General features: G+C 44.1%; 2 protein-coding genes and 1 non-coding gene across 8 annotated transcripts; 2 read left to right on the forward strand and 1 right to left on the reverse strand.

Moving 5' to 3' along the window:
* The first annotated feature begins 1,463 nt into the window (after positions 1-1,463).
* LOC108026282 (myosin heavy chain 95F) lies at positions 1,464-21,666 on the forward strand. 6 transcript variants are annotated; one of them, XM_044091413.1, is made up of 18 exons: positions 1,464-1,786; positions 15,089-15,283; positions 15,983-16,056; positions 16,120-16,249; positions 16,315-16,476; positions 16,543-16,805; positions 16,866-17,272; positions 17,344-18,088; positions 18,146-18,578; positions 18,642-18,883; positions 18,949-19,169; positions 19,228-19,458; positions 19,858-19,902; positions 20,075-20,119; positions 20,397-20,517; positions 20,580-20,697; positions 20,763-20,864; positions 20,932-21,666. In XM_044091413.1, the coding sequence occupies exons 2-18, from the start codon at positions 15,097-15,099 to the stop codon at positions 21,207-21,209; spliced, it is 3,804 nt and encodes a 1,267-aa protein (XP_043947348.1). In that variant the 5' UTR covers positions 1,464-1,786; positions 15,089-15,096; the 3' UTR covers positions 21,210-21,666. The 6 variants fall into 6 exon arrangements, with proteins under 6 accessions (XP_043947348.1, XP_016952638.3, XP_043947339.1 ...); XM_017097149.3 differs by lacking the exon at positions 1,464-1,786 and adding an exon at positions 10,425-10,441; XM_044091404.2 differs by lacking the exon at positions 1,464-1,786 and adding an exon at positions 14,866-14,963.
* On the reverse strand, positions 7,968-8,051 carry Trnal-uaa (transfer RNA leucine (anticodon UAA)). Its single transcript has one exon. It is a non-coding gene; the product is annotated as a tRNA-Leu (tRNA).
* A 323-nt stretch (positions 21,667-21,989) lies between the features above and the next one.
* Positions 21,990-24,230, forward strand: LOC108026136 (phenylalanine--tRNA ligase beta subunit). Its single transcript, XM_017096858.3, has 5 exons — positions 21,990-22,179; positions 22,254-22,309; positions 22,371-22,528; positions 22,587-23,932; positions 23,994-24,230. Exons 1-5 carry the CDS (start codon positions 22,122-22,124, stop codon positions 24,143-24,145), a joined length of 1,770 nt encoding a protein of 589 aa, XP_016952347.1. The 5' UTR covers positions 21,990-22,121; the 3' UTR covers positions 24,146-24,230.
* The last annotated feature ends 665 nt before the right edge of the window (positions 24,231-24,895 follow it).

The raw sequence follows: 24,895 nt of genomic DNA on the forward strand, positions 1-24,895 counted from the left end.
ATACTTTCAAGAATCGATTAAAAGCGAAAACATTCTATATAACATTCGAAGATAACTAGAGATTTTGTCAGACCTAAAAAAAATCCATATTCCCCTGAAACCCAAGGGTACTAACTAAAGAAACCCCTCCCAATTGAGCTCAATTAGTAAGCGTGGCACTGTTCCATTATGAGAAGAAAAATCAAAAGCGGAAAATCGTACGATACAATGGGTCCACCTCTTTCACCCTGCTCTCTCTTCCGCCGGCTTATTCCTCAAGATCTTCAAGTGAATCACCATCGTTATCATATTGCAGAGCGCAGGGCAAGCGAAACATTTGGTCAGCAGAGTGTATCCAGGTGGTGGTGACTATTAAAGCTAAAGACACCAAATTAGTCAGGGAACTTACTGGTTAGCTGAGTAAACTACCCCATTTGGAACCCATTAAAACGGTCCTTTTGCAGGGTTTTGGGGTTCAGGTTGTAGAACAGCAAAGCGGTTCCCTTTTGGGGGGTGACTGATCCGGAGATGTGGGAAAACCGTCAAGCCACCTTGCCGCACGTCAATGCAAAGAATCAGGAGGAATTGGGATTTATACAGTTACCAAAAGGTGTATCCAAATTACCAGTCCACTTTATAACGCTACAATTCTGTCCCATTTCCTATTTTTCAAACTGTGTGAGTTTCCTTTGCATATTCTGTATTGCACTGCAAAACTGCTCGATCAGTGGAGATTCTTGTTGGCAAGCGGATTTTAAATAATTTTACTCACAACTCGAGCGTGTCCAGTTTTTTCTTCAATTTTACTACATATTCGTCGAGCACTGAAGCTAGAGGCTCTCTAATTGAAAGTAGTTTGATCATGTCGACGGTTGAACTTGCATAGTCCCGATCGCTAAGCACAAAGCTTGGTTTGTCAGCTAAAAATGAGATAAACACAATTATTAAGAGGTATTGCATTCTGGAGAAACGTTCAAAATAAACTTACTACTTCTCTACCTAAATTCCCTTTAGCAGTACTACCCGTGTAATTTTTGCACTGATAATGTCTAACGAGTGCTTTAAAATAAATGGATCTTAGGAATTGAAAAATATAAACACTCGGATCTTGAAAAAACAAACACTTATGGTTTTAAAGAGTAACGTCTACCTTTTCAAAACTTTGCGCCAAATAAAACCTTTGGTCACACTGCAATGACATCACTAGCTTAGAGATGGTACCGCACCGTGAGCACTATCGACTTTTGTTGCATCTCTACCACTCAGCTGTTGCGCTTGTGCCCGATGTGACCGTTCGCCCGCCGCTTGTTATTTTGATATTTTGTTTAGTATTTTTTTAGTAAGAAAGCGAGATAGAAGATTTCGCCTCTCCGAAAAACAGCGCTGCGAGAGCGAGAGAGCGGCTAAGTCTCTTGAAAGTAGAAAACAAAAATACCCTGTCCTTTTCGCGCTTTTGGTTTCAGCGGACTCCGTGGGTTTTCTCATTCGAATCTTTTTTCCCAACGCGACGGTTCGCGATCGCGCTCGTCGTCGCCTGAAACTGAGCTGCTTGAACTCGTAGAAACACAACACCAGCTGGAAATACTTCAAGTTTCAAAACAGTTTTTCGGAGAAGTGTCGCGTTCGAAAAGATTGCAAGTTCCAAATTCTAAGCGCAAGGCAGTCAATCGAGAGAACCCCATCGAAAGCCACGGAGGAGATCGATTCCAAGTGGGTGGCTCCTTCCTCCATGTCTGTGTGCGTCCCCGGAGAGTCCATCCCCACTTGCCACTAGCACTTGCCCCGCCAGATCTGCACCGGTTCTAAGGTAAGTGGTTCTTTCTCCAGAGGATTGGAATTGGGTGTTACGGGGGCTAAGACCATTGGAACCCACCGGATTGTGAGTGCTCACCTGTGAAGGCCTCCGGCTGTTTTCGTTGACTCGCACTTTTCGCAATACCTGACATTGGCGAATTCTTGCCCACGAAAATCGGTTACCCACATATGTATGTGAGTGGTGCAAGCCAGCAATCGATTAGCAAATGCGGAAGTGATAATGCCCTACTTGGGGGTAGTGTGACTCTGGAAACACTCTTGGTAGCTAGCGAAGGAAATGGTATCAGAATTTCGGGAATTTAGTGATCATTACGGATCATATTTAATTATATCTTTTCTTTTTTGATTTATTGTTTCCCATTTAATATATCTTTAAAATACATTTAAAAGTCTTAGGTCCTAAGTAGTGACCTATTTTCAGGGTATAGTTATAACCCCTATCTTAGTTTATTTGTGTACTACCCTACGCTTTTCAATAGTATTTGTTCTAGGGGAACAGAAGGTTCGAGGGCGAAACGTGACCGTGAATCACACAGAAAGAGAGCGCAGTCGCAGCGGCAAATGTCACCACCGATTCCTACAATGCCCACAGCTGTCCTCCTACCACATCCCATCCACATCCACATTCACGTCCACATCCCGCACCCACAACCATGCCATGTGTACATAAACCCTGGAAAACAGAGAGCAATAATGCTATTTATAGGCAGAGCCAGGCAAAATGCTGCCCCATGTCAACGTCGCCTTCGCTGTTGCTGGGTTTTTGAAGCAAACTCAGAGATAGATTTGTGTCTCGACCATTTTAATTGAGTGCGGAAATGAGCGAACATTTCTTGGAGCCCCCGTCCAGGGAGCAAGTGTCGTTGGATCGACAGTTGTTTCTCGATTCCAGGCACATTTCGTTTATTTATGTGGAAAGGCAGGGAGGCGGAGGCGGAGGAGGATGACGCCGCTCCTTTGCGCATGCGTGTCCATGTCAGCAGACGTGCGCATCCTATTCCGAGCACTTTAAAGCCAATTAAACGGGTTCGACAATGCCCTTTCATGTGGCGAGGGTATTTGCTTTTCTGGGGGGTGGGAAAGGGTTCCTTCAAAAGGAGAAAAGAATGTTAAACCCATTTTAATTCTACTTCTTTTTTTACTTTGCATAATGATATATGTTTTTAAAATTATTATATGAAATAGTAGTGAAAACACTTGCCTTGGGAAAACATATAGTAGTTATTTAGAAGTACCCTCATATCATAGCACCTTATGTTCCCCTAAGGGTGTGCTTGCTCCTACGTGTTTGTCCTATTATTCCAGATCCTCTGCGGTCCACTGGAGGTATGAGTATATACCCCTGTTGTTGTCGCCGTGCTAGCTGTCACTCAAGCCCCTTGCAACCCCCTTTCGCCCGGCACGACCACCCCCTCGCCGGGGTTCAACACGCGCCACACGGCTGACAGGATCGCAGGAACTCGGGATCACGATCCTGATCCCTCCCATTGTCACCGTGGACAGCTGCTTATAGCGAACCCTGGTTCGGGCAGCTCCTCGAAAACAAAAGCCCTCGGACGAGGCGCAAACCACTTTGGAGTGGCCACCACTGGAGACTCGAGATGCGTTAGATCAATTTGCATATAATACAAAAAGAGAAACACCGAAACGGCCCATGATTGTTCAGAGATTCGCGGAGAAAGTCAGCCGAGTGTGTGGTTTAATTGCAGCTTTTGTTTTGATAGTCGATTAGCATATTTCAAGATGTATTCCACTACCATCGTGGTTTGATGGCTTTTTTATGTACCTACCTCTTGTTTTAGGTATTACTTTTTGCCAACGCAACACGTGCCTCTAAAATTTCGGATTGAAATATTTATGAAGGCGGGATCGTAGGGGAAGTGCCGTTTCAGCTTCCTGCTCGAAATGTATTATATATCGTGATAAGACTATGTCACGAACAACCACGGTGATTCACACTCATAGCCCTAGGCTTAGGGCTTAGCTTTTGGCTGTGATAAGCAGCTACTTGAAGTTGATAAAAAGTAAAAAATAAAAAATATAGGTTTACGTTATTATAAACACCGTATACATGAATATTACATATCATTTACCAAGTTTATTTTTATAGTTAGCAAATAACCCTTTTGTTTGGTAATAATTCGTCTATTTTTGGGGTCATAAATCTCTTTTTTTGTCAACGACTGTTACTTTCGTTTGATTAATGACATCCCCTCTATTTATAACCCTGTAATCATTAGGAATACGTTTAAAAACAAAGACTCGCAAAATAGATTTGCATAGTTTAAGCTATGCGATGGGAAAGAGGCTCGACTGTTTGGGATGGGTTTATTTTATTTGCCACTTTTCGGGGGTTACCTGGCCAATAAATATGCGTATATTGTGCCCATTACAAAGGCAGTGACAAAAATAATTATATTTCGCCCGAATTTGGTTGGCGGCCGTCAAACAAGTAATTGCGCTGAGAAGTTAGATAAGATTAAATGGGAAACGATAACGAACCGCCAAGTAAAAACAAAGGCTGGCTAACAGGGCCCGGAGACAAAAGCCCGAAATGTTGACCCCAAAATAAACAGAGTGGAGGGGAGCAGCCTTTAAATGGTTCTCAGGGCCCCATTTTCCCCCACTTACACATCCGCCAAGTGCAAAGTAACGACTTGCAGGTCGCCACCATATGGAAAATCTGTAAACATGTGTCGGAGGAAATGAGTTATGATGCCATCTCACAAATCCATCAACGTCTGGAAATGTCTTGGTTAATGGCAGGGGCAATGGGATTCCGAATCGAAATGAGACCCAAAGCCAGACTCAATCTGGGTCTGGAACTCTCGGCACTTAGCATTTGCATTTTAATTGCATCTCCCATAGGAGTAGGAAGCGGGCAGCGTTAATTGCCGTTTGGCTCACAAAAAACGCTTTTCAATTGTCGGCAGTTTTCCGGCTTTTTCGGATTTCTTTCGACCGCTCCGCTCCGCATTAATTGGTTCCACTTGCTCGCCGTTTAACTATCGACAGTCATTTCTTCGTCTCAAATCCCCCATCCCATTATTTATACAATCTCGAGTCGTTGAACCCGCAATGCAGCCAAAAGCACTCGACTCTGCATTTGTGGGGCAGCCCCGCTTGGAAAACTTAAAACTAAACTAAAAAAAATATAGGAAAAAATAACAAAAAAAATTAAAAACAAAACAAAATCGGAAGGAGATGGCAAGTAACAGGGAAAAGATTGGAAAAACAAAACGCTACGAAAACTTGTTTCGGTTGTGACTTTTGCGCATGCTCAGCGCTTTGCTTGCCAACGCTTTACGGTACAGTGAACTCTGGCCCCGTCACCGTTTCGACGCCTCCCGCTCTTCGAGTGTGTGCGGACCGAAATCATGTTCCTGTGACGTTTGGGCCATAAATTTACAGCTGCAGCTTCTATTGTTGCAAGTGTAATTGCTTTCCGACCGTTTTACCCCTCGTTTTTGGGCTATTTGGTTGGGTTACTTAGTCGGCGTGACTCATCGCCCTGCTCCCATTTGGTGGCCACTGGCAGCTGCAAAATCTGCGGCCAAAACAAGTTCAACTGGTTGCCCAGCGACGCCTTGTAAATCCATGCAACCGATACAGTCAGGGAAAATCGCCTTCTATTATCGGGGGATATTATTGATTGAGGATCAATACTCTGTAATAAACTCTATTTTAAAAATCTAAACTTAAGGATATTGGCTTTTATTAGCATCTTAAAATGTTTGTAAATATTTTTGGCTATGATTTTTGGTTAAAATTTATATAGGTCTGGGTCACATTTACTATGATAGAGTGGGGTCACCATATAATATACCTTTTGCAACTCTGTTTATTCATCAAGGTTATAACCTATATACTATACTTGGGAATATTTTTGGGAATGAATTTGGGATATAGATATCTGTCTATAATATATATATATAGTATAATAATATATCTGTGCTTGTTATTATTTTTGAAAATTATAAAATATCTGCGTCACATTTATAATAAACTGGTGTCGCCAGATAACATACCATTCGTAACTTAGTTTATTATGATAGAAATATACTTTTTATATTTTTGGAAGATCATAAATTATATGTTTGTGATTATTTTTGACTTACTTATTATATATAATAATATATACCTACCATAAATAATAGATGAGGGTCATACCATACCTTTCGGAACTCGGTTTATTATAAAACAAACTGACCTTTTATACCTTCTGACTCTCATTTTTAATGACTTTGGTTTTTCTATAAAATTCCGATAAAAGCACTGAAGGTTCCCAAGTTTTGTAGCAGTGCATTGGGAGGTTTGGTGGCCCCCGCGCTGCACACTCGCGATTCCGAATCGGAACCTGAACCTGCCGCACCGTTAGTGCGTCCCTCCATCCTCGCGGACCCGTTTCCCTGGGCCCCTGGATCACGTGAGCAGCCCGTCTTGACTGGTTGAACTTGATATTGATATCGGCACATGGTCAAGGAACTGGCCGGAATGGCGAACGCAACTGGTTTTGGGATGGCATGGGATCATAGGAGATCGATTCTCGCCGCTCGGCGCGGTGCAAACAATGCCAATCTGGCCAACAATGCTCATTGGATTCCGATGAAATGTGCCTCGCAGAGGCAGAAAAGATTCACTAACGGTTCGGGCTGAACTGAGCTGAGCTGAGCTTCTTTCTCAGCGCTTTCGGCCTCAAATTGCCTCCGGTTCTTCATGGGTTGTGGGCCACGAAAGTGTCGCAATTATTACACAATTTTCGTGGTTCGCCGTCGTCTCGTTTCGACTTTGTTTTAATTTTCCTTTGTGTGCGAGGCACAGGCGAGTCGAAATGTTTTGGTTTTCCACGTTGGTAAAATGGCACTCGAGCTGGTTTTTCGTTATGAAATGCTGGCAATTGTTGCGTTGCCAATGTGTTTTTGTCTGGGCTTAGACCGGGAAGTGTCACAAATATGCTTTTTCAAAGAGACCCTTAAAAGAAATGGGTCTCAGTGGAGCAAGCCAGAAGATATGACAATGAGTTGGATAACCAACATATTTCCCAAGCCATAGAAAATCAATTTGGCATCCATAAAGTGAACTGTTTATGGGAGATAAATTAAAGACAAACCATATAGGGTTTCGAATTAAAATCTTCCCATAACCCTTAATATCCCCCAATTATTTCTCAATTTCGTTACAAATTTCCCCAACTGAATTCAATTGATTTGAAGGGTTCGGTATCTTTCGAGAGATCATCTCCTCACATCACTCATAGGTTTCGCCGCGAGACAAATCAAATGAAAAAATGTGTTGGCTCCATTAATTATAACCTTTACCAATTTTAGCTCGATAGGTTTACCCCCATATGGTATGCCCTTAACCGCCGTGTGCTTTTCCTTAACTGCTTTCCATTTTCCCCTTTTCCAACGACCATTGCGCAATGCAACAGAATGCATAACAAAGCACATGCCAAAACAATGGCCACATAACGAACAACATGATTATTAATTATTCAGAAAAGGCAGCAGTAACAACGGTCATTTGTTGGGCTTGCTTTCGGTTTTTGGACACCGCCCTGGGGCCTTTGGCCAAACCGGAAGCTGAACCTCGTCACTCGCAACGGTAGAACAGTTTTCCATGAAAGACAGCATTATACGCCACTTCCATAGCACCAATGTATCTGAAATGTTCCATTCAGAGACGAATTTTTATGGGGAGAACATAGTATTTCCCATATAGAATTTAAAAATTGTTATAATAGATTTTTTAATTAGGAAAATTTAAATATTTGCTGTATTTAAGTGGTATACTAAATACAAAAATAAATCTACTTTTATATCAACGGAAAGTCCTAAGTCATACCTTTACCTCGCAGTATTCTTACCTTTATTCTGTTAAGAATTCTGCCAAGTGTCTTATCGCAATGTAACGCTTATCGGAACATTACAAAATATTGAACTGGCTTCTGATCGTATAATTTCTTTATTGCAGTCCATTCATGAGGAAGCAGAAGAACATAGTATAGTATGATATTTAAAGCAAGCCAACTCATTTGAATATAGAATTTTAAAGGTAAAACTAAACTATCTAGTAATATTGGGCGCTCAGTTACATGTACGCTCAGTTAAAGCACGTAAAAATAAATATATTGTTATTTAAAAAAAAACGTAAAAATAACTACTTATACCTTTTGTCAGGTGTGGGGTTCGAACCCACGCTCTCTCTCGAGAACCAGAGCTTAAATCTGGCGCCTTAGACCGCTCGGCCAACCTGACTGTGTGGAATCGTCGACAAAAGAGCTATACAAGTGAACGGCTGCCATTGGCGACGGTGGGATGTGCCGACTAAAGGGGGTGTTTTGTGCCCCTTTTATACGGCTGTGGGGGGGTATAAACAAACTTAGGTATGTACCCATGCATATCTCTTTGTTTGGGCGGCGAAAAGGTAGAAACGCATAATAATGTTAAATACTGCCTAGTTCTAGTTATTTAGGTTATTTCAAAGTGATTTAAGGAAAGAAAAATAGTGTAATTTTTTAGTATCCTTGAGGGGAAATCGAGCCGGGGTCTATGAATTTCCACTGAAAGCAAAAAGTGCTAGGTCGTATGCCTATTTATAGAATGCTTTGCTGCACTGGGTACTTTTTTGCCAATTTCCCTCTCATTTCGCTTTGTTTCGTTTCGTTTGGTGGTATTGATCAAGCGATTGCAGAACAGCAGATAGGCAAACAATGGACGTGAGTTCCTCCCCCGACCGCAGCCCTAGAATTTTTTTCGTTTTTGTTTGCGGCACGTCACAGCCCAGCGAACTACTCTCTCTCCGCCGCTGTTTAGAGAAAGCTCCTGCGAAAGCTTTTCGGATGCCGCTATCAGATGCATCTCTACGGAACTGAATTGCTAATCCATCAGGGATTTGTTTATCGCTTTTTTTCGCATCTTAATCGCTTTGTTTACCAGAATTCGAGGAGCTTAAAAAAGCTTGAACCCAGCCCTCTAGTGCTCGTACATGCCATATAACACCCCTTGTTGAATGCCCGTCGAGCAGCTGTTGCGTCTCTGGCGTATGAATAACTCAATTTGCCAATTGGAGTGAAACACAGGCGCCGCGGGATAGCTCCAGATACTCTTTATAGAGGAAATATAGCCACAATGATTGTACAACTGAGGCGAAGGAAGTATAGCAATAGAATAATGTTGAGATGAGTTAGGAAGAGCTACTAAAGTTGGGACCATTAAATCAGAAACTCAGCCAAGTAACAAGTAATACGAACTATATTTGTAGTTATCATAATACCATAATCTGTTAAGAGATCATATTATAGATATTACAAACATTATAGAGTTATTAAAACATAATCTGTTATGAGATGGAATAGAAATGATCATTCTATGTAAATAATTCTAAGCACTTTTGTAGTTGATGTAGGGGGATACTGGTTGAAAAATGTCGTTTTTTTATTATAATTGATATTTTATGACCTATAATCTTGGCCCCCGCTGTCGCTGTAGACAATTCCGGAAGTTGTTATTCACGCTGCATCGCCGCCAGGCTTCCTGGTGCAACATCGAGCGGCTCCGATGACTCCGACGCACTTGAGGCAAGTGTTGGGTTCGGGGGCCATTGTTTGTACCCGCTCCCGAATTGGGGCACAAGCCAGTAAAGCAGTAAAGCACATTTAAATCATAAAACGAAATATACAAAAAAGATGTGCCTGGCACGCAGCTGGAATTATTACTGTGCCACCCACTCGCCGACATCGGTAATGGCGGATTCGGCGCACTTCGCAGCCCACGAAGCCGGCCATATCGTATACGATAAACACAGATACAGAGCAGAGCAACCCCGAGTTGCGATGGAGGTCGGCCATCCTGCCCAGAATCCGGCCATCCCATCCGCAGTGCATGTCGCGAGCTTGATGCAGTCGCCACGCCACGTGAGTCGCGCCCTCCTGTGATTCCCAATCGGTTTTTTTCGGGGCGGTTGCCCGAATCGTAGAACTCGGTTACTGGGTGAAAACTGCACGGCAACAGCAGCTGTCCTGGCGAAACATCATCATTGCCATCCTCCTCTTTGCAAGCAGCAATAACAACAGATACATTTGGAGTCAAAAGTTCAGCAGCACATCGAATTTCCTAGATACATTCACTCCATAAATCCCACTCGACACGCGTCTGCTTTCGATCTGCCACAGTGTTTACCTCTTAATGTAGGTCAGAAATTTGCGCAAAATTTTCAAAATGTCTACAAAGCAAGCGGGAAAATTCAATTAAAAGTGAAAAGCTGCATCTCTTGGGTAATCCAGCGCGCGGATGAGCCAAAGTTGGCCGGCCAGTGGAAAGTGTTTAATCGATAGTGAAAAGCGCCAAAGTGAAAATCAATTGTCACTGCCTGCAGCATTTGTGGTAGTCGCATAATCAGCATATAGCCAGCGACATCCCGAACGGTTTCACACCCAGTCAACCCCCGAGGTGACTCACCCGTCTCCCGTCACCCTTATTCCGCAGTCCTCCCCTTAGACTCTTTTTCATTTTCGGAGTGCCAAAGCCTCTGCTCCAGTGCATTGCACTGCAATTAACCCATTAAGGTTGAGAACTGGGAACTGCAGTCGGAGAGCCCGAAATGGATTTCTATGCCAATAACAATCCGGCGCACTCGGCCAGCACGGGTGAGTTCAATTAACTTGGCTCGATTGCAGGGCAATCTTATCGCCAGACGCAATTAAGAGCTGGCAATGACTTCTATTCGAGAGTTCCATTTGGCGATCTATAAACGATGTTAATTGGGTGTGGTAATAACTGAGAGGTTCGTGTGAAAGCGTAGTTAAAGTGCATTTAGTGAGAGTTACTGGGTGTTGATTCAATTAATTTGCAGAAAGCTTTTGAATTCCTATAATGTCTTAGGTAAAAAGGCATTTAAGAACTATTTATTGACATTTTTCTAATAAAGTTTCATTGATATTTACTTTAATGTTAAATATTAAACTGTTTTTAAAGTCTTTATTGATGTTTTTATTATTGTATATAGATTAACTTGATCAATTCTATAACGCAGATAAAGGTTTATAAACACCTACTTCAAAAAGGCTTTAAAATCTATATTGACATCTGCATATCGGTCACAATTACAAGTCATATTTAATATACAGATAACCCATTTAAACACAAAGAGAATGCTCTAAGTGACTAGCACCTTTTGCAACATCTGATTAATTCCAGAATAGACAATGACGAATGCCCGCCCAAACTTAATGAAAACAAACAGTAGACCCATGAGCAATTTTTCCAAAAGCGGAGAAAATTACAATAATAAAACTCTGGCACGCAACAGTGTTTTTATTTTTTTAGCCTAAGAGGGCGAAACCGTGCACAGGGTAAGCGATGATATCACAGCCAAAAAACACCCACTCTGACCAATTTTCGCAAGTAAACATTGTCTGCTCCATTCCTTTCAAGAAAATCAGGCAGAGGCGTCTGCTCTGCGGGCTAAGCCTCTGGCTAATTGCTATTCGGAGGTGGTTTTGGCTTAGGGTTAGGGCTTGGGCTTGGTTGGGGGGTCATGGGGTCATTGCATGTGCTCGGATTACGTATACGCACCGAGGGACCTGGCCAAGACCAAATAAGCCTGTTAGCGGCAGCAGGTGTCGCCCATTCAGGCTGCACTTCATCATTTAGGGAGCACAAAAGGTTCGGTTCGCCGGCTTCACATTTCATAAGCTTACGGAACATGACTTGGCTGTTCTTTGGTCATATGCAGACCCTCCTTTCCAGGGCCTCCGCCCCTGAGTTTTCTAGATTTTTTCCACACCTTCGCCTCGGCTCTTGTCCATTGTCAATGTCGCCTTGAAGCACTTCCTCCGCCGTCCAGTCATTTGCTGATGCCACACTTGGTTGCATCGTCTTCACTTGGAAAAATCGTCTTCCTGTACTTCGAATATTATTAATGAAAACTAAAAATAAGGGTTTATAATTTTATTGTTTCTTAGCTAAGTAGCTTTGACAATAACTTAGATGCTTTCAAAAACTGAATTTACCTTTTCAACATTTATTTTTTGGTGTACCATACCACTTTATATGCAATCTTAAAGTAAAACATGTACCAATCTGTAATCAACATATATTAAAGAAATTTTAAAATATTAAACATCATATCTGCAGTATAAGAATTTAATTTTAGTAAAATATTTAACAATTTAAGAGGTTCTTCAATAATAAATATAGTTTCTATGAAAACATACCACTTTATATGCAGTCTTAAAGTAAAACATATACCAATCTAAAATCAACATACATATAATTAAAAAATGAAATCTACTGAATAAGAATTTAATTTTAGTGAAATATTTAAAATTTAAGAGGTTCTTCAATGATAAATATAGTTTCTATGAAAAACTTGGTTTTTATACATATTTATTTTGCAATAATTTTAAGGGGTGCAAATTATTATTGTCAAGAAATTAAACCCTAACTAAGTCATAACTTCGCCATTTATTTTTAAATGCCAGTCCCCAGATACAATCTTCAGAGTCCGGAAAGAGCGTTTTTCCTGGTGTCGCCTTAAGTGTAAAAAGAGTGAGAATCTGGGGACTCGGGGCTTGCATTTCCATGCCGGGCCGTCGCCAAGAATGCAGCCGGGCCAGTTCTTCTGCCCCCCATAAACGGCCATCAAACGCTGGCTTCTTTTTAGACCTCCTCCAGTTGCCCCCGGTTCCTAGGCAACACTTCTCTCCACATATATACACTTATTTTTGCATGCTCTGTGTGTGCTTGTTTTTTGCGCAATTTGTAATTTATGCCGCCATCTCATGCCCATGCAGCAGCTTCAAGTGGCCCAGACATGTGCCCAGAAAGCGGAGTGCCCAGAGCCAGGAGGAGGCGACAACGTGGCCGTGATTGCGGAGTGGAAGACTACCTCGCCTTGCATATGCATGGAGGGAGCCCCCGCCATCATCGCCCTGCCAATCATTATTTTTTGCTCTTGCTGCATAATCAAGATTATGTTAAATTGTCTGAGTAATTGTTGTTAATTTGCCTGGGCACATTATAAAGCGATTTCCAGCATATGGACGGGGTTAAGCTCCGCTTTCTTTCTTTCTTTCTTCCCACAAACTGGGCTAATTATGATGGATCCATTGCAGCCCATAAATTGTTTACAACACTTCGATATCAGCATGAGATTGAAGTTTCATTAAATGCATAAGCCAAATAGTTTGGGGGGAAGAACTCGAGGACATGAGTCACTGCACAAAGTGTTTTTGGGTCGATAAGACTTCCCAATGGGTTCCCAATGCAATGGGTTTGTCGTGACCCGAATTCTTGCATTTAAATTAAAATATTAACTAAAAGGTATCATGAGTCAACATATAGGGTATGAGCTTAGTCAGCCCTTTTAGAACTATACTCAAGGCAAGAACAGAAACAACCAAATCTTTCTCTAGCTTTGAATCGATCGATTTCGGAGTCTTTAACCATTGAATTTCAGGAAATAAACCTGAAATTAAATGTCAAGATGGGCTAAAAAGTGAAAGGCAGAGTTTGTGTGGTTATTAAAAGATGGTCATCCAAATATAAGATATCTTAAACAGCTGTTTTGTAAACATCTGTCATCACTAAACGTTTTCTAAGTCGTATCTGTGACTGCAAATCTATTGAGAAACACCCACACACCCAAGACAGTAACTCAGTATCATTTGATTTCGCCTCTATCTCTCTGTTTGATTCTCACACAACTGACTCATTTGGCAAAACAAAATAAGGCTTAACAATCATTTAATAATTTAGCACTTTGCGGCAAATTTATCTTGATGAATGCGGGAGATGGGGTGTACGAACCGAGAACCAACAGAAAAGCCATTGTTCCCCCGGCAGTTCCCCTAAAATTCGCCAGCAGTTTGTCGCAATAACAGATGAATACTATAGAACATATATTAGTATACTAGAGTATACATGGAAATCTGGATGCACTAGAGAGTGGAAAAAAGATCGGGGAATAGGGCAGGCACTATTAACCTAGCGAGAGCAAAATAAATGGATTTCACCTTGACGCGCTCCCTAAAACAATAGTTCCCAACGTCACTGTCTCGGATGCCGAAATCGGATATTGCTCGGGGAAGGTGCAGAGCTGTATGTGGAGCCCCACAGCTATAGCTCCAGAGCTAGCTGTAAACGAGAGCTTGCGGTTTTGGAAATATCTACATACAAACCTATACGAACGAATGATGCTAGGTGTCTGGCAAGTCGTATAACAAGGCCGCACACCTGAGGGGAGTTGACTATGGGTACATATTTAAGTTCCTCTTTGTAATAATGAAGATACCGCTGTCTACTGGGGAACTCGTGTATTATAAGATAAGAGACACTCCTAACACATATTTGAACTGCCAACTAATGCAAACTGATCCAATTTGTTATTATCTTGGGAGACATAAAGATCAGATCCTAAAAAAACCTATTCTTGATAGTAATCAAGATAGTGAAATGGTGTAACCTTTAAACATAGGCAGTTGTGGGCTCAAGAGCATTATTTTTATATATTATATTATCTTGGGAAATACAAGATCATAAAAGCTTCTATTCTTTTTTGCAATTAAGACAGTAACATGGTATAAAGTCTGAATACTTAAGAGCATTATTTTTATTTTGACCCCGACTGTTTTTGTAAATTAAGCCAATTTAATATTATCTTTTGATCTCAAAAAATTACAAGAGAGTGAAACTATATATTTGTAGACTTAGGATCACTATTTTTGTTTTGACCGCGACTGTGCTTGTGGGGCTTATCAACTGCTCCACACACACTACGCCCATGAGTCAGAAGGCAGTGCATGACCAAGAAAGGTAACCAGCGAATAGACACCAACGAAAGGCGAAGAGAGCGGAGGCAGAGGAAGAACAGAAACTGCCACAGCGACAGCAGTTGGAGAACAATGGTAGCCAGGGAGAGAGGAGTACTACCAGTTCCATGGGACACAGAGAGCCCAGAGAGAGGGACTCCCAGGTAGAATGGCCACAAAACACCGGCACCGGTAGCCCTAATGACTCAACGAGAGCCGCGCACAAGCCTCTCCGGCCGATCCGATCGCTCCACTCCACGCTCCACTCACTTGTCTTTCCACACTCGGCCGGTGAGGAGCGTTCCTGGTCGGTTTCTCGGTTCCCTGTTCTCGGTTCTCTCGCCATTGGCAGTACGAGGTAGATAAGATTTTTCGCTTTGATATTGTCCCGCCATACGGTGTTACCTGACATAATAAATGTAAAACTAAACTATTTCATGCTTCCTATTCTAATACCTTTATAAACTAATGATCCCATTGCAGTGCGCAAAATGTTGGAGGACACCCAACTGGTGTGGGTGCGAGATGCCGCCGAGGGCTACATACAGGGCCGGATCACGGAGATCGGCGCCAAGGAGTTCGAGGTTACACCCACCGATCGGAAGTATCCCAAGCGCACGTGTCACTTCGATGACATCCACTCCTCTTGCGAGGGACCCCAGGATCACGATGACAACTGTGAGTATTATGTGCGGGGAATACCACTGCTCGAAGAAAATAACAGAGATATGACGAAGCTTCCGTTTCGGGGCCTTATCTAGCCGGTAGTATTATATAAGTGCGGTCAGAAAGTGAAAGAACCACCAAAATAAAGTGTTTCTATATCATTTTAAAAGAACTTGAAAATCTCCTTTAAATTCAACTTACCAGGTAGGATTTCTACGCATCTCAGGTATATATTATAACAGTTCCATATAGACCAAGTTGTTAAAATGTTTTCTTACATTCTCTACATGGAAAACTTAGAAAGCGAAATCACTTTCAGAGTTAAGTAGGCTAAAGATAAACATATCGAGCGTTCGTGATCTTGAATCCCCATATCAACGATATAAAACAAATACCTTTCTGCAGTAGGAAACCATCTTATCTATCAGGGCGATAAGATCGCTTTGACGTAGACGAGATCAGAAATGTAGAGCGAAATTTTTCAGTGAATTAACTTCAAATTGAGCGAGAGAAACGCACACGTAGGGAAATGCGATGGATGTGGTGAAATGCCGTATATCTTAACCCTGGAATGAGGCAATCGTTAGCTACGCTTGCTTACCTGATCTCCGAACCCTTTAGAGACGCGGGTGAAAGTGGTCGGGGGGGACTGGGCCATAAAACCCGTACAATTTCAGACGTTTTACTAACCCAGATGATTTTATGTTTCAGGCGAACTTATGCTACTCAACGAGGCCACATTTCTGGACAATTTGAAAACACGTTACTACAAAGACAAGATCTACGTGAGTACTTACTACGCAGAAGAACCAGCCGAAATGGAACTCAGTTGAGCACTTCTCTTCCAGACATATGTGGCCAACATATTAATCGCCGTGAATCCGTACCGCGAGATCAAGGAGCTCTACGCACCCGATACCATCAAGAAGTACAATGGCCGTTCCCTGGGTGAACTGCCTCCTCATGTCTTTGCCATTGGTGAGTGGTTTACATCGCTGTAAATGATATAGGAGTATATTAACGATTCCAATATCAACCAACAGCGGATAAGGCCATACGAGATATGCGGGTCTACAAGCTGTCGCAGTCGATCATCGTGTCCGGCGAGTCTGGTGCCGGCAAGACAGAGTCCACCAAATACCTGCTCAAATACCTGTGCTACTCGCACGACAGTGCCGGACCCATAGAGACCAAGATATTGGATGGTAGGTCTTGAAAGTGTACCTCGTTGGGACTACCTCCTAATGGTAATATGATATATTTTTCCCTAGCCAATCCCGTGCTGGAGGCCTTTGGCAATGCCAAGACCACTAGGAACAACAACTCCTCGCGGTTTGGCAAGTTCATTGAGGTGCACTACGATGCCAAGTGCCAGGTGGTCGGTGGCTATATATCCCACTATCTGCTGGAGAAGAGTCGCATCTGCACGCAGAGCGCCGAGGAGCGGAACTACCATGTCTTTTACATGCTCCTCGCAGGAGCTCCGCAGCAGCTACGCGACAAGCTGAGCTTGGGCAAGCCAGATGATTATAGGGTAAGCGATCTTAAAATCCTTAGATCAATCTCCTTCTCATAGTTAAATCTTCTTTGGCAGTATCTCTCTGGGTGCACTCAGTACTTTGCCAACGCAAAGACGGAGCAGCTTATACCGGGCTCGCAGAAGTCCAAGAACCACCAGCAGAAGGGTCCGCTCAAGGATCCCATAATCGATGACTACCAGCACTTCCATAACCTGGACAAGGCTCTGGGTCGTCTGGGACTGTCGGATACGGAGAAACTGGGCATCTATTCGCTGGTGGCAGCTGTGCTCCACCTGGGCAACATTGCCTTCGAGGAGATTCCCGACGATGTGCGCGGTGGCTGCCAGGTGTCTGAGGCTTCGGAGCAGTCGCTGACCATCACCAGTGGACTGTTGGGCGTGGACCAGACGGAGCTCCGAACGGCCTTGGTTTCCCGGGTGATGCAGAGCAAGGGAGGTGGCTTCAAGGGCACGGTTATCATGTAAGGATCAGCCTTTAAGGGGAGCTGTAAGAGTAATCCTTGAATAACACACCTACTCTATCCACTCCCAGGGTTCCTCTGAAGATCTACGAGGCTAGCAATGCTCGGGATGCCCTGGCCAAGGCCATCTACAGTCGTCTCTTCGATCGCATCGTGGGCCTGATCAACCAGAGCATTCCCTTCCAGGCCTCCAACTTCTACATCGGTGTGCTCGATATTGCCGGCTTTGAATACTTCACCGTGAACTCCTTCGAGCAGTTCTGCATCAACTACTGCAACGAGAAGCTGCAGAAGTTCTTCAACGATAATATCCTGAAGAACGAGCAGGAGCTCTACAAGAAGGAAGGACTCAATGTGCCGGAGATCACGTTTACGGACAACCAGGACATCATCGAACTGATCGAGGCCAAGTCGAATGGCATCTTCACGCTGCTGGACGAGGAGTCCAAGCTGCCGAAGCCCTCGTACTCGCACTTCACCGCCGAGGTACACAAGTCCTGGTCGAATCACTACCGTCTGGGCTTGCCGCGATCCTCGCGCCTGAAGGCCCACCGCACGCTGCGGGATGAGGAGGGCTTTCTGGTGCGCCACTTTGCCGGCGCCGTGTGCTACAACACGGAGCAGTTCATCGAGAAGAACAACGACGCGTTGCATGCCTCGCTGGAGGGTTTGGTCCAGGAGTGCGACAATCCCCTGCTGCAGACCCTCTTCCCCTCGGGCAGCAGCACCTCGGTGCGCGGCAAGCTCAACTTCATATCCGTGGGCTCCAAGTTCAAGACCCAGCTGGGTGAGCTCATGGAGAAGCTGGAACAGAATGTGGGTATTAGGATTTTTTATTAAAATCGGAGGGTAATGGATGATTCCCTTTTCCAGGGCACCAACTTCATCCGCTGCATCAAGCCGAACAGCAAGATGATCGATCGCCAGTTCGAGGGCAGCCTGGCGCTGGCCCAGCTGAAGTGCTCGGGCACCATATCCGTGCTGGAGCTCATGGAGCACGGCTATCCATCGCGTGTCCTCTTCGCGGATCTGTACAGCATGTACAAGTCGGTGCTGCCGCCGGAGTTGGTCTCCTTGCCGGCTCGCACCTTCTGCGAGGCCATGTTCCAGTCGCTCAACCTGAGCGCCAAGGACTTCAAGTTCGGCATCACCAAGGTCTTCTTCCGACCGGGCAAATTCGTGGAGTTTGACCGCATCATGCGCTCGGATCCGGAGAACATGCTGGCCATTGTGGCAAAGGTCAAGAAATGGCTGATTCGGTCGCGTTGGGTCAAGTCCGCACTGGGAGCCCTGTGCGTGATCAAGCGTAAGTTGCCCTATAAACTCTTCTATACAATCTCTTGAATAATAATTACTTGTATTTCCTTAGTGCGCAATCGAATCATCTACCGCAACAAGTGCGTCCTGATAGCCCAGCGCATAGCCCGAGGTTTCCTGGCCCGAAAGCAGCATCGTCCGCGGTACCAGGGCATCGGCAAGATCAACAAGATCCGCACCAACACCCTGAAGACCATCGAAATAGCCAGCGGCCTGAAAATGGGTCGTGATGAGATTGTCAGTGGGGTGAATGATATCTACAGGCAGATCGACGATGCCATCAAGAAAATCAAGGTGGGTATTGGTACTGGTATTCCTCCAGATATAACTTATTGATTCCGTATTCTCCCTCTGTACAGCTGAATCCCCGCATCACCCAACGGGAAATGGACTCGATGTACACCGTGGTCATGGCCAACATGAACAAACTCACCGTGGATCTGAACACCAAGCTCAAGGAGCAGCAGCAGGCCGAGGAGCAAGAGCGTCTGCGCAAGATCCAAGAGGCTCTGGAGGCCGAGCGGGCGGCCAAGGAGGCGGAGGAGCAGCGCCAGCGGGAGGAGATCGAGAACAAGCGACTGTGGGTATTGGTATAACCGGGACTCGAACTTATAAATAACCTTCATTGGAATCCACAGCAAAGCGGAAATGGAAACCCGACGCAAGGCCGCCGAGGCTCAGCGGCTGCGCCAGGAGGAGGAGGATCGCCGTGCCGCCTTGGCGCTGCAGGAGCAGCTGGAGAAGGAGGCCAAGGACGATGCCAAGTACCGACAGCAGCTCGAACAGGAACGCCGCGACCACGAGTTGGCCCTGCGCCTGGCCAACGAGTCCAACGGCCAGGTGGAGGATAGTCCGCCAGTTATTCGCAAGTATGTGATTATAATGTCTGAATCACTAAGGAAAAGAATATCTTTGAGATTAAAAAGGGACTATGTACTGTACATATATTTATTAAAGGGATGCCCGAGAATGCCAATAGTTTTTATTATATTAAATACTAATGACATTCTCAGGAATATAAAAACAGTAATGATTTTGATAGTAAAACCTTTTTTAATATTCTGATTAAATATTTGAGATCCATCAGATTAAATTTGCTTATTTGTCAATATATTTTGTACATATATGAACTAGTTGTTAAGCCTAAAAATATTTTATAAAACTCACCGACTTTTTCCTCTTCCCCCACACGGAAACCACTCCACACTATCCACAACAATACACCACCACCCAACACACAATCCAACCCAACGAACACAACAACACAGTGGTGTCAATGACGCGTCTCCCATGGGTTCCAACAAACTGATCAGGTATAGCACGCTTTATGAATTACCTATGTCTCCAACTCTTGTAAATTGTGTCAATCTTTTCTTGCTTTCCCAAAAAAAAAAACCACTAATTGGACAATGACTCACCCAAAAAATACGACAAACAATTCTTTACTTCTTTAACTTTCTTACTTTCTGTATATTTTTGAACAAGTTTTTCACAAGTTGTGTCAAACATTGCTTCGCGGTACTTGAATAAGTGAGTTGGTGCTGGTTTTGAAATCATACTTCCATACTAACTTGTACTACTAACACCTAAAGTAATGAGCTCATGCCCACTAATCCAAAGCATTTGTAATATAATACTACTACTAGAGAACTCCCATTGGCTTTTAGTTGTTGACTTTTCGATTCTTTTGTATCCTGTCACTATGAACATTTGATGCCATCAATGACTCACTTTGTTTGCTTGCGCTGATGTATTGGTTTACTTATTTTAAAAATGGTGCTAATTGATTTAACTATTCCCGTGGCAGATCGGAAAATGTGCGGGCCCAACAGCAGGCCCTGGGCAAGCAGAAGTACGACTTGTCCAAGTGGAAATACTCGGAGCTGCGTGATGCTATCAACACGTCCTGTGATATTGAGCTGCTGGAGGTGAGAGCTCAGGACCTTTATAATTTTTAGAAAATAAGTACTAAGTAAATATTGTTTTGTAGGCCTGCCGCCAGGAGTTCCATCGCCGCTTGAAGGTGTACCATGCCTGGAAGGCAAAGAACCGCAAGCGCACCACCATGGATGAGAACGAGCGTGCCCCACGCAGCGTCATGGAAGCGGGTTAGTAGAGCTAGTTATGGATCATAATAATACCGAAGTATTACAAACCATATTTCCCATTTCAGCCTTCAAGCAGCCCCCTTTGGTTCAGCCCATCCAGGAGATTGTGACGGCCCAGCATCGCTACTTCCGGATTCCCTTCATGCGAGCCAATGCGCCAGACAACAGTGAGTGTCCTTTACGAGGAAACTATTATATAATATGATATAATACTACTAATAATACCCCCCGCAGCCAAGCGCGGCCTGTGGTATGCCCACTTTGATGGCCAGTGGATCGCTCGCCAGATGGAACTGCATGCGGACAAGCCGCCAATCCTTCTGGTGGCCGGCACGGACGACATGCAAATGTGCGAACTGAGCCTGGAGGAGACGGGTCTGACGCGCAAGCGCGGCGCCGAGATCCTGGAGCACGAGTTCAACCGCGAGTGGGAGCGGAACGGGGGCAAGGCCTACAAGAATCTGGGCGCCAAGCCGAATGGGCCAGCTGCAGCCATGCAGAAGCAACAGTAGAGCCCCGCCGCCTATGAGCAAATCAACAAACAGGCACTGCATTAATCAAACTCGTTGCCGTTTCGGTGGTCAACAGGTCAAACAAAATCAGTAACTAACGAAATTCCAAACCAAGTTTTTTGCCAGTCAAATTTTACTGAAAGCGACCACGTCCATAAAACATTTTTAGTAAATATAACTATATTCTATTATGAATGTCGAGCTTTTGAATTTGATTTCGATTTCGATCCCATGTTTCTTTAACTGTAACCGCTCATTTTGTGCGCCCGGACTGTTGTGGGGGCCTTATACACTTAGCTATACAAATATATATCTCTGATTAAGTGAATCTTATGATGTAAAAGGAAACGGCAAGTTGTATTTAGTATTTAACGAAGTACTATTTAAATTGTGTATTTAGTTCACTGCGATGTATTTACATAACTGAATATATATTTTACAGTATTTTAAAAATAAATATTTGAAGTACATTTATTTCGTTTATAGAATGGTAACTATTTCCGACCCTTATAAATAACCCGTCGAGAAAGCCTTGAATGAACTTTTACATAAATCCTAAAAACCAAGGATATTACAAAATTAAAAATTTTTTCCAATAAAATTTGACCTATAGAAATATTTAACTATATTAAAACAATCATCCTTCATTGGAATATTTTGATATTAAGATATTAAGACAATGTTTATTTTATATTTTTAAAATTCCCGCCATCTCTGTTAGCGATGACAAAAAATTTGAAATCAAAAATTTTCTCTTCCTCCTAACCAGGGCTGGGTAACAGCTTTTGGTTGTACGAAATTTCATCATCTGGCAACTCTGCTCCGCTCCCGGTGGGAAATAAGCCAATTTGCATTTCATCAATTTTCTTGGAATTAAAAGCCAACCCGGGATTAAAAAGCGATCGATTCAGCATGCCTACCATTGGAGTTAAGCGGGATCTGCTCTTCGAGGCGCTGGGCAAGACCTACAGTGAGTTTCGAGAGTCCACGTGTAATCACGTTTTCATCGGCCGGAGTGCACTTATGTTTACCCCTTTTTCGCAGCCGACGATGAGTTCCAGGACCTGTGCTTCGCCTTCGGACTGGAGCTGGATGAAGTGGTAGGTGCTTCCTTTGACTAAGATGGTATACCTATTCATACCTCCCAAATAATCCACACAGACCACGGAGAAGCAGATGCTGACCAAGGAGCAGGGCGATGTGGCAGCAGCGGCGAATGCCAGCGAGGAGATCATCTACAGAATCGACATACCCGCCAACCGGTACGATCTGCTGTGTCTAGAGGGTCTGGTCACGGGCCTGCTGGTGTTCCAGGGAAAGTGAGTTAAGCGATCAACTTGCTATTAAGGAAACCCTTTAAAAGTGTTTCCTTTCCAGGCTAAAACCCCCCAAGTTCCAGTTTGTAGAGCCCGCCAAGAGGCAGGTGCTCAAGATTGACCCTTCGACGGCCCAGATCCGTCCCTATGCCGTGGCCGCCGTGCTCCGGAACGTGACCTTCACGCAGGCCTCCTACAACAGCTTCATCGATCTGCAGGACAAGCTGCACCAGAACATCTGCCGCAAGCGCACCCTGGTGGCTATCGGTACCCACGATCTGGACACGCTGCAGGGACCCTTCAGCTACGAGGCCCTCGCACCGGAGCAGATCAAATTCAAGCCGCTTAACCAGACCAAGGAGATGACTGGCAGCCAGCTGATGCACTTCTACGCCACGCATGCCCAGCTGAAGCAGTACTTGCCCATCATTCGGGACTCCCCGGTTTATCCGGTGATCTACGATGCCAACCGCGTGGTACTGTCGCTGCCGCCCATTATCAACGGCGACCATTCCAAGATCTCGCTGAAGACCAAAAACGTGTTCATCGAGTGCACGGCCACGGATCGCACGAAGGCCAAGGTGGTGCTGGACACCATCGTGTGCCTGTTCTCCGAGCACTGCGCCCAGAAGTTCACCGTGGAGCCGTGCGATGTGGTGCAACCCGATGGCAGCATGCTCTCCTACCCGGAACTGGAGGTGCGCGAGGAGAGGATCTCGGTGAAGCGGGCCAATGCCTACATTGGCATCGATGAGCCAGCGGAAAAGCTGGCCGACATGCTGACACGCATGTATCTGGAGGCCAAGGTCGACGGCGACTCGCTGGTGGTGAAGATCCCGCCCACGCGGCACGATGTGATCCACGCCTGCGACATCTACGAGGATGTGGCCATTGCCTTTGGCTATAATAACATCAAGAAATCCCTGCCTGCCTTCATGCAGATAGCCAAGCAATTCCCACTCAACAAGCTGACCGAACAACTGCGAGAGCAGGTGGCCCAGGCCGGATTCACCGAGGCGCTGACCTTCACGCTCTGCTCGCGGGATGACATTGGACGCAAGTTGAACAAGAACATTGAGGCCTTGCCGGCCGTGCACATCGGCAATCCCAAGACGCTGGAGTTCCAGGTGGTGCGCACCACCCTGTTGCCCGGCCTGCTCAAGACTTTGGTGGCCAATCGCAAGATGCCGCTGCCCCTGAAGCTCTTCGAGATCAGCGACGTGGTGGTGGCGGATGAGAAAACCGAGGTTGGGGCCCACAACGAGCGAAGGGTGTGTGCCGTGAACTGCAACAAGACAGCTGGCTTTGAGGTGGTCCATGGCCTGCTGGATCGCGTGATGCAGTTGCTCTCCGTGCCCTGGAGGTCGGCCAATGTGACCAAGGGTTATTACCTGCAAGCTGCTGAGGGTAAGTGGTCTAAAATGCCTTTGGCAGCTCAAGAAGTAATCATTCCTTGCTTTTTTTTTAGATCCCAGCTATTTCCCTGGCCGCTGTGCCAATGTGATGTACGACAACGTGGCCATTGGCAAGATCGGAGTCCTGCATCCCACAGTGCTGCAGGCCTTCGAGCTCACCACGCCCTGTTCGGTGGTTGAGTTCACCATTGAGCCCTTCGTCTGACTGATTTAATCGATCAACAATAAAATGTTCAACATTTTCTAAAGGTTCACAAATAAATTATCACAAATAAAGTAAATAGAAACTATTTCAGCTTTAATTCTTTATTGAACTGTGTTTAAATTAAAATATTTCATTTTTCGAAAGCCTTACCATCCCCTATTCCCATTCCCAAACTAAGATCACTTTTTGTAATTTTTATTTATGCTGTTTAATGTTCTCTTTTATATTTTCCTTCAATACAATAATAATAATTATAAGAGTAATAATAATCCGTAGTATACTCATATAGTATGTGTGTATTTAATATATGTAGTTTTTTGTTTTTCTTGTTTGCTTTATTCTGTTTTCATACTTTTCATATTTGAAGTATATTTATATTAATTTTTAAATTAATAAATCTATGTGAATTCAATTTCTTTCGCTTGAAAAAAATTCTACATTTATTCAGTATGCTTTTGCTTTATCTTTTTTTTTATATGGTCTCTCAATCAAGGATGCATCATCTCATAACGGCTGTGTGTCCTCAGCTATTCGGTTGTTAATTTGTTTGCTTGTCAACAAAAACGTTTGTTGGTTTTCGAATAAAGGTCCTGTCGGGCATGTATGTGGGCGTATGTATCTGTTTGTGTTTGTGGTACATATATTTCTCGTAATTTGTTGTATCAAATAACTTAAACGAACCTCATATCATCTCCACACTCTCATTACATTATTTGCTTGCAGCTAAAACATTGAAAAATAGAAAAAAAG

This window comes from Drosophila biarmipes, chromosome 3R, assembly GCF_025231255.1.
Source record: "Drosophila biarmipes strain raj3 chromosome 3R, RU_DBia_V1.1, whole genome shotgun sequence".
Taxonomy (NCBI): Eukaryota; Metazoa; Arthropoda; class Insecta; order Diptera; family Drosophilidae; genus Drosophila; species Drosophila biarmipes.

Excerpts from the sequence above, each read along its gene's own strand:
- LOC108026282 (XM_044091413.1), top strand. The coding sequence starts at position 15,097 with ATGTTGGAGGACACCCAACTGGTGTGGGTGCGAGATGCCGCCGAGGGC. Across the intron at positions 16,477-16,542 it reads AGAGACCAAGATATTGGATG|CCAATCCCGTGCTGGAGGCC; the intron begins GTAGGTCTTGAA and ends ATTTTTCCCTAG. Across the intron at positions 19,903-20,074 it reads GGTTCCAACAAACTGATCAG|TTTTTCACAAGTTGTGTCAA; the intron begins GTATAGCACGCT and ends TTTTTGAACAAG.
- LOC108026136 (XM_017096858.3), top strand. The coding sequence starts at position 22,122 with ATGCCTACCATTGGAGTTAAGCGGGATCTGCTCTTCGAGGCGCTGGGC. Across the intron at positions 22,310-22,370 it reads GACTGGAGCTGGATGAAGTG|ACCACGGAGAAGCAGATGCT; the intron begins GTAGGTGCTTCC and ends TAATCCACACAG. Across the intron at positions 22,529-22,586 it reads CTGCTGGTGTTCCAGGGAAA|GCTAAAACCCCCCAAGTTCC; the intron begins GTGAGTTAAGCG and ends TTTCCTTTCCAG.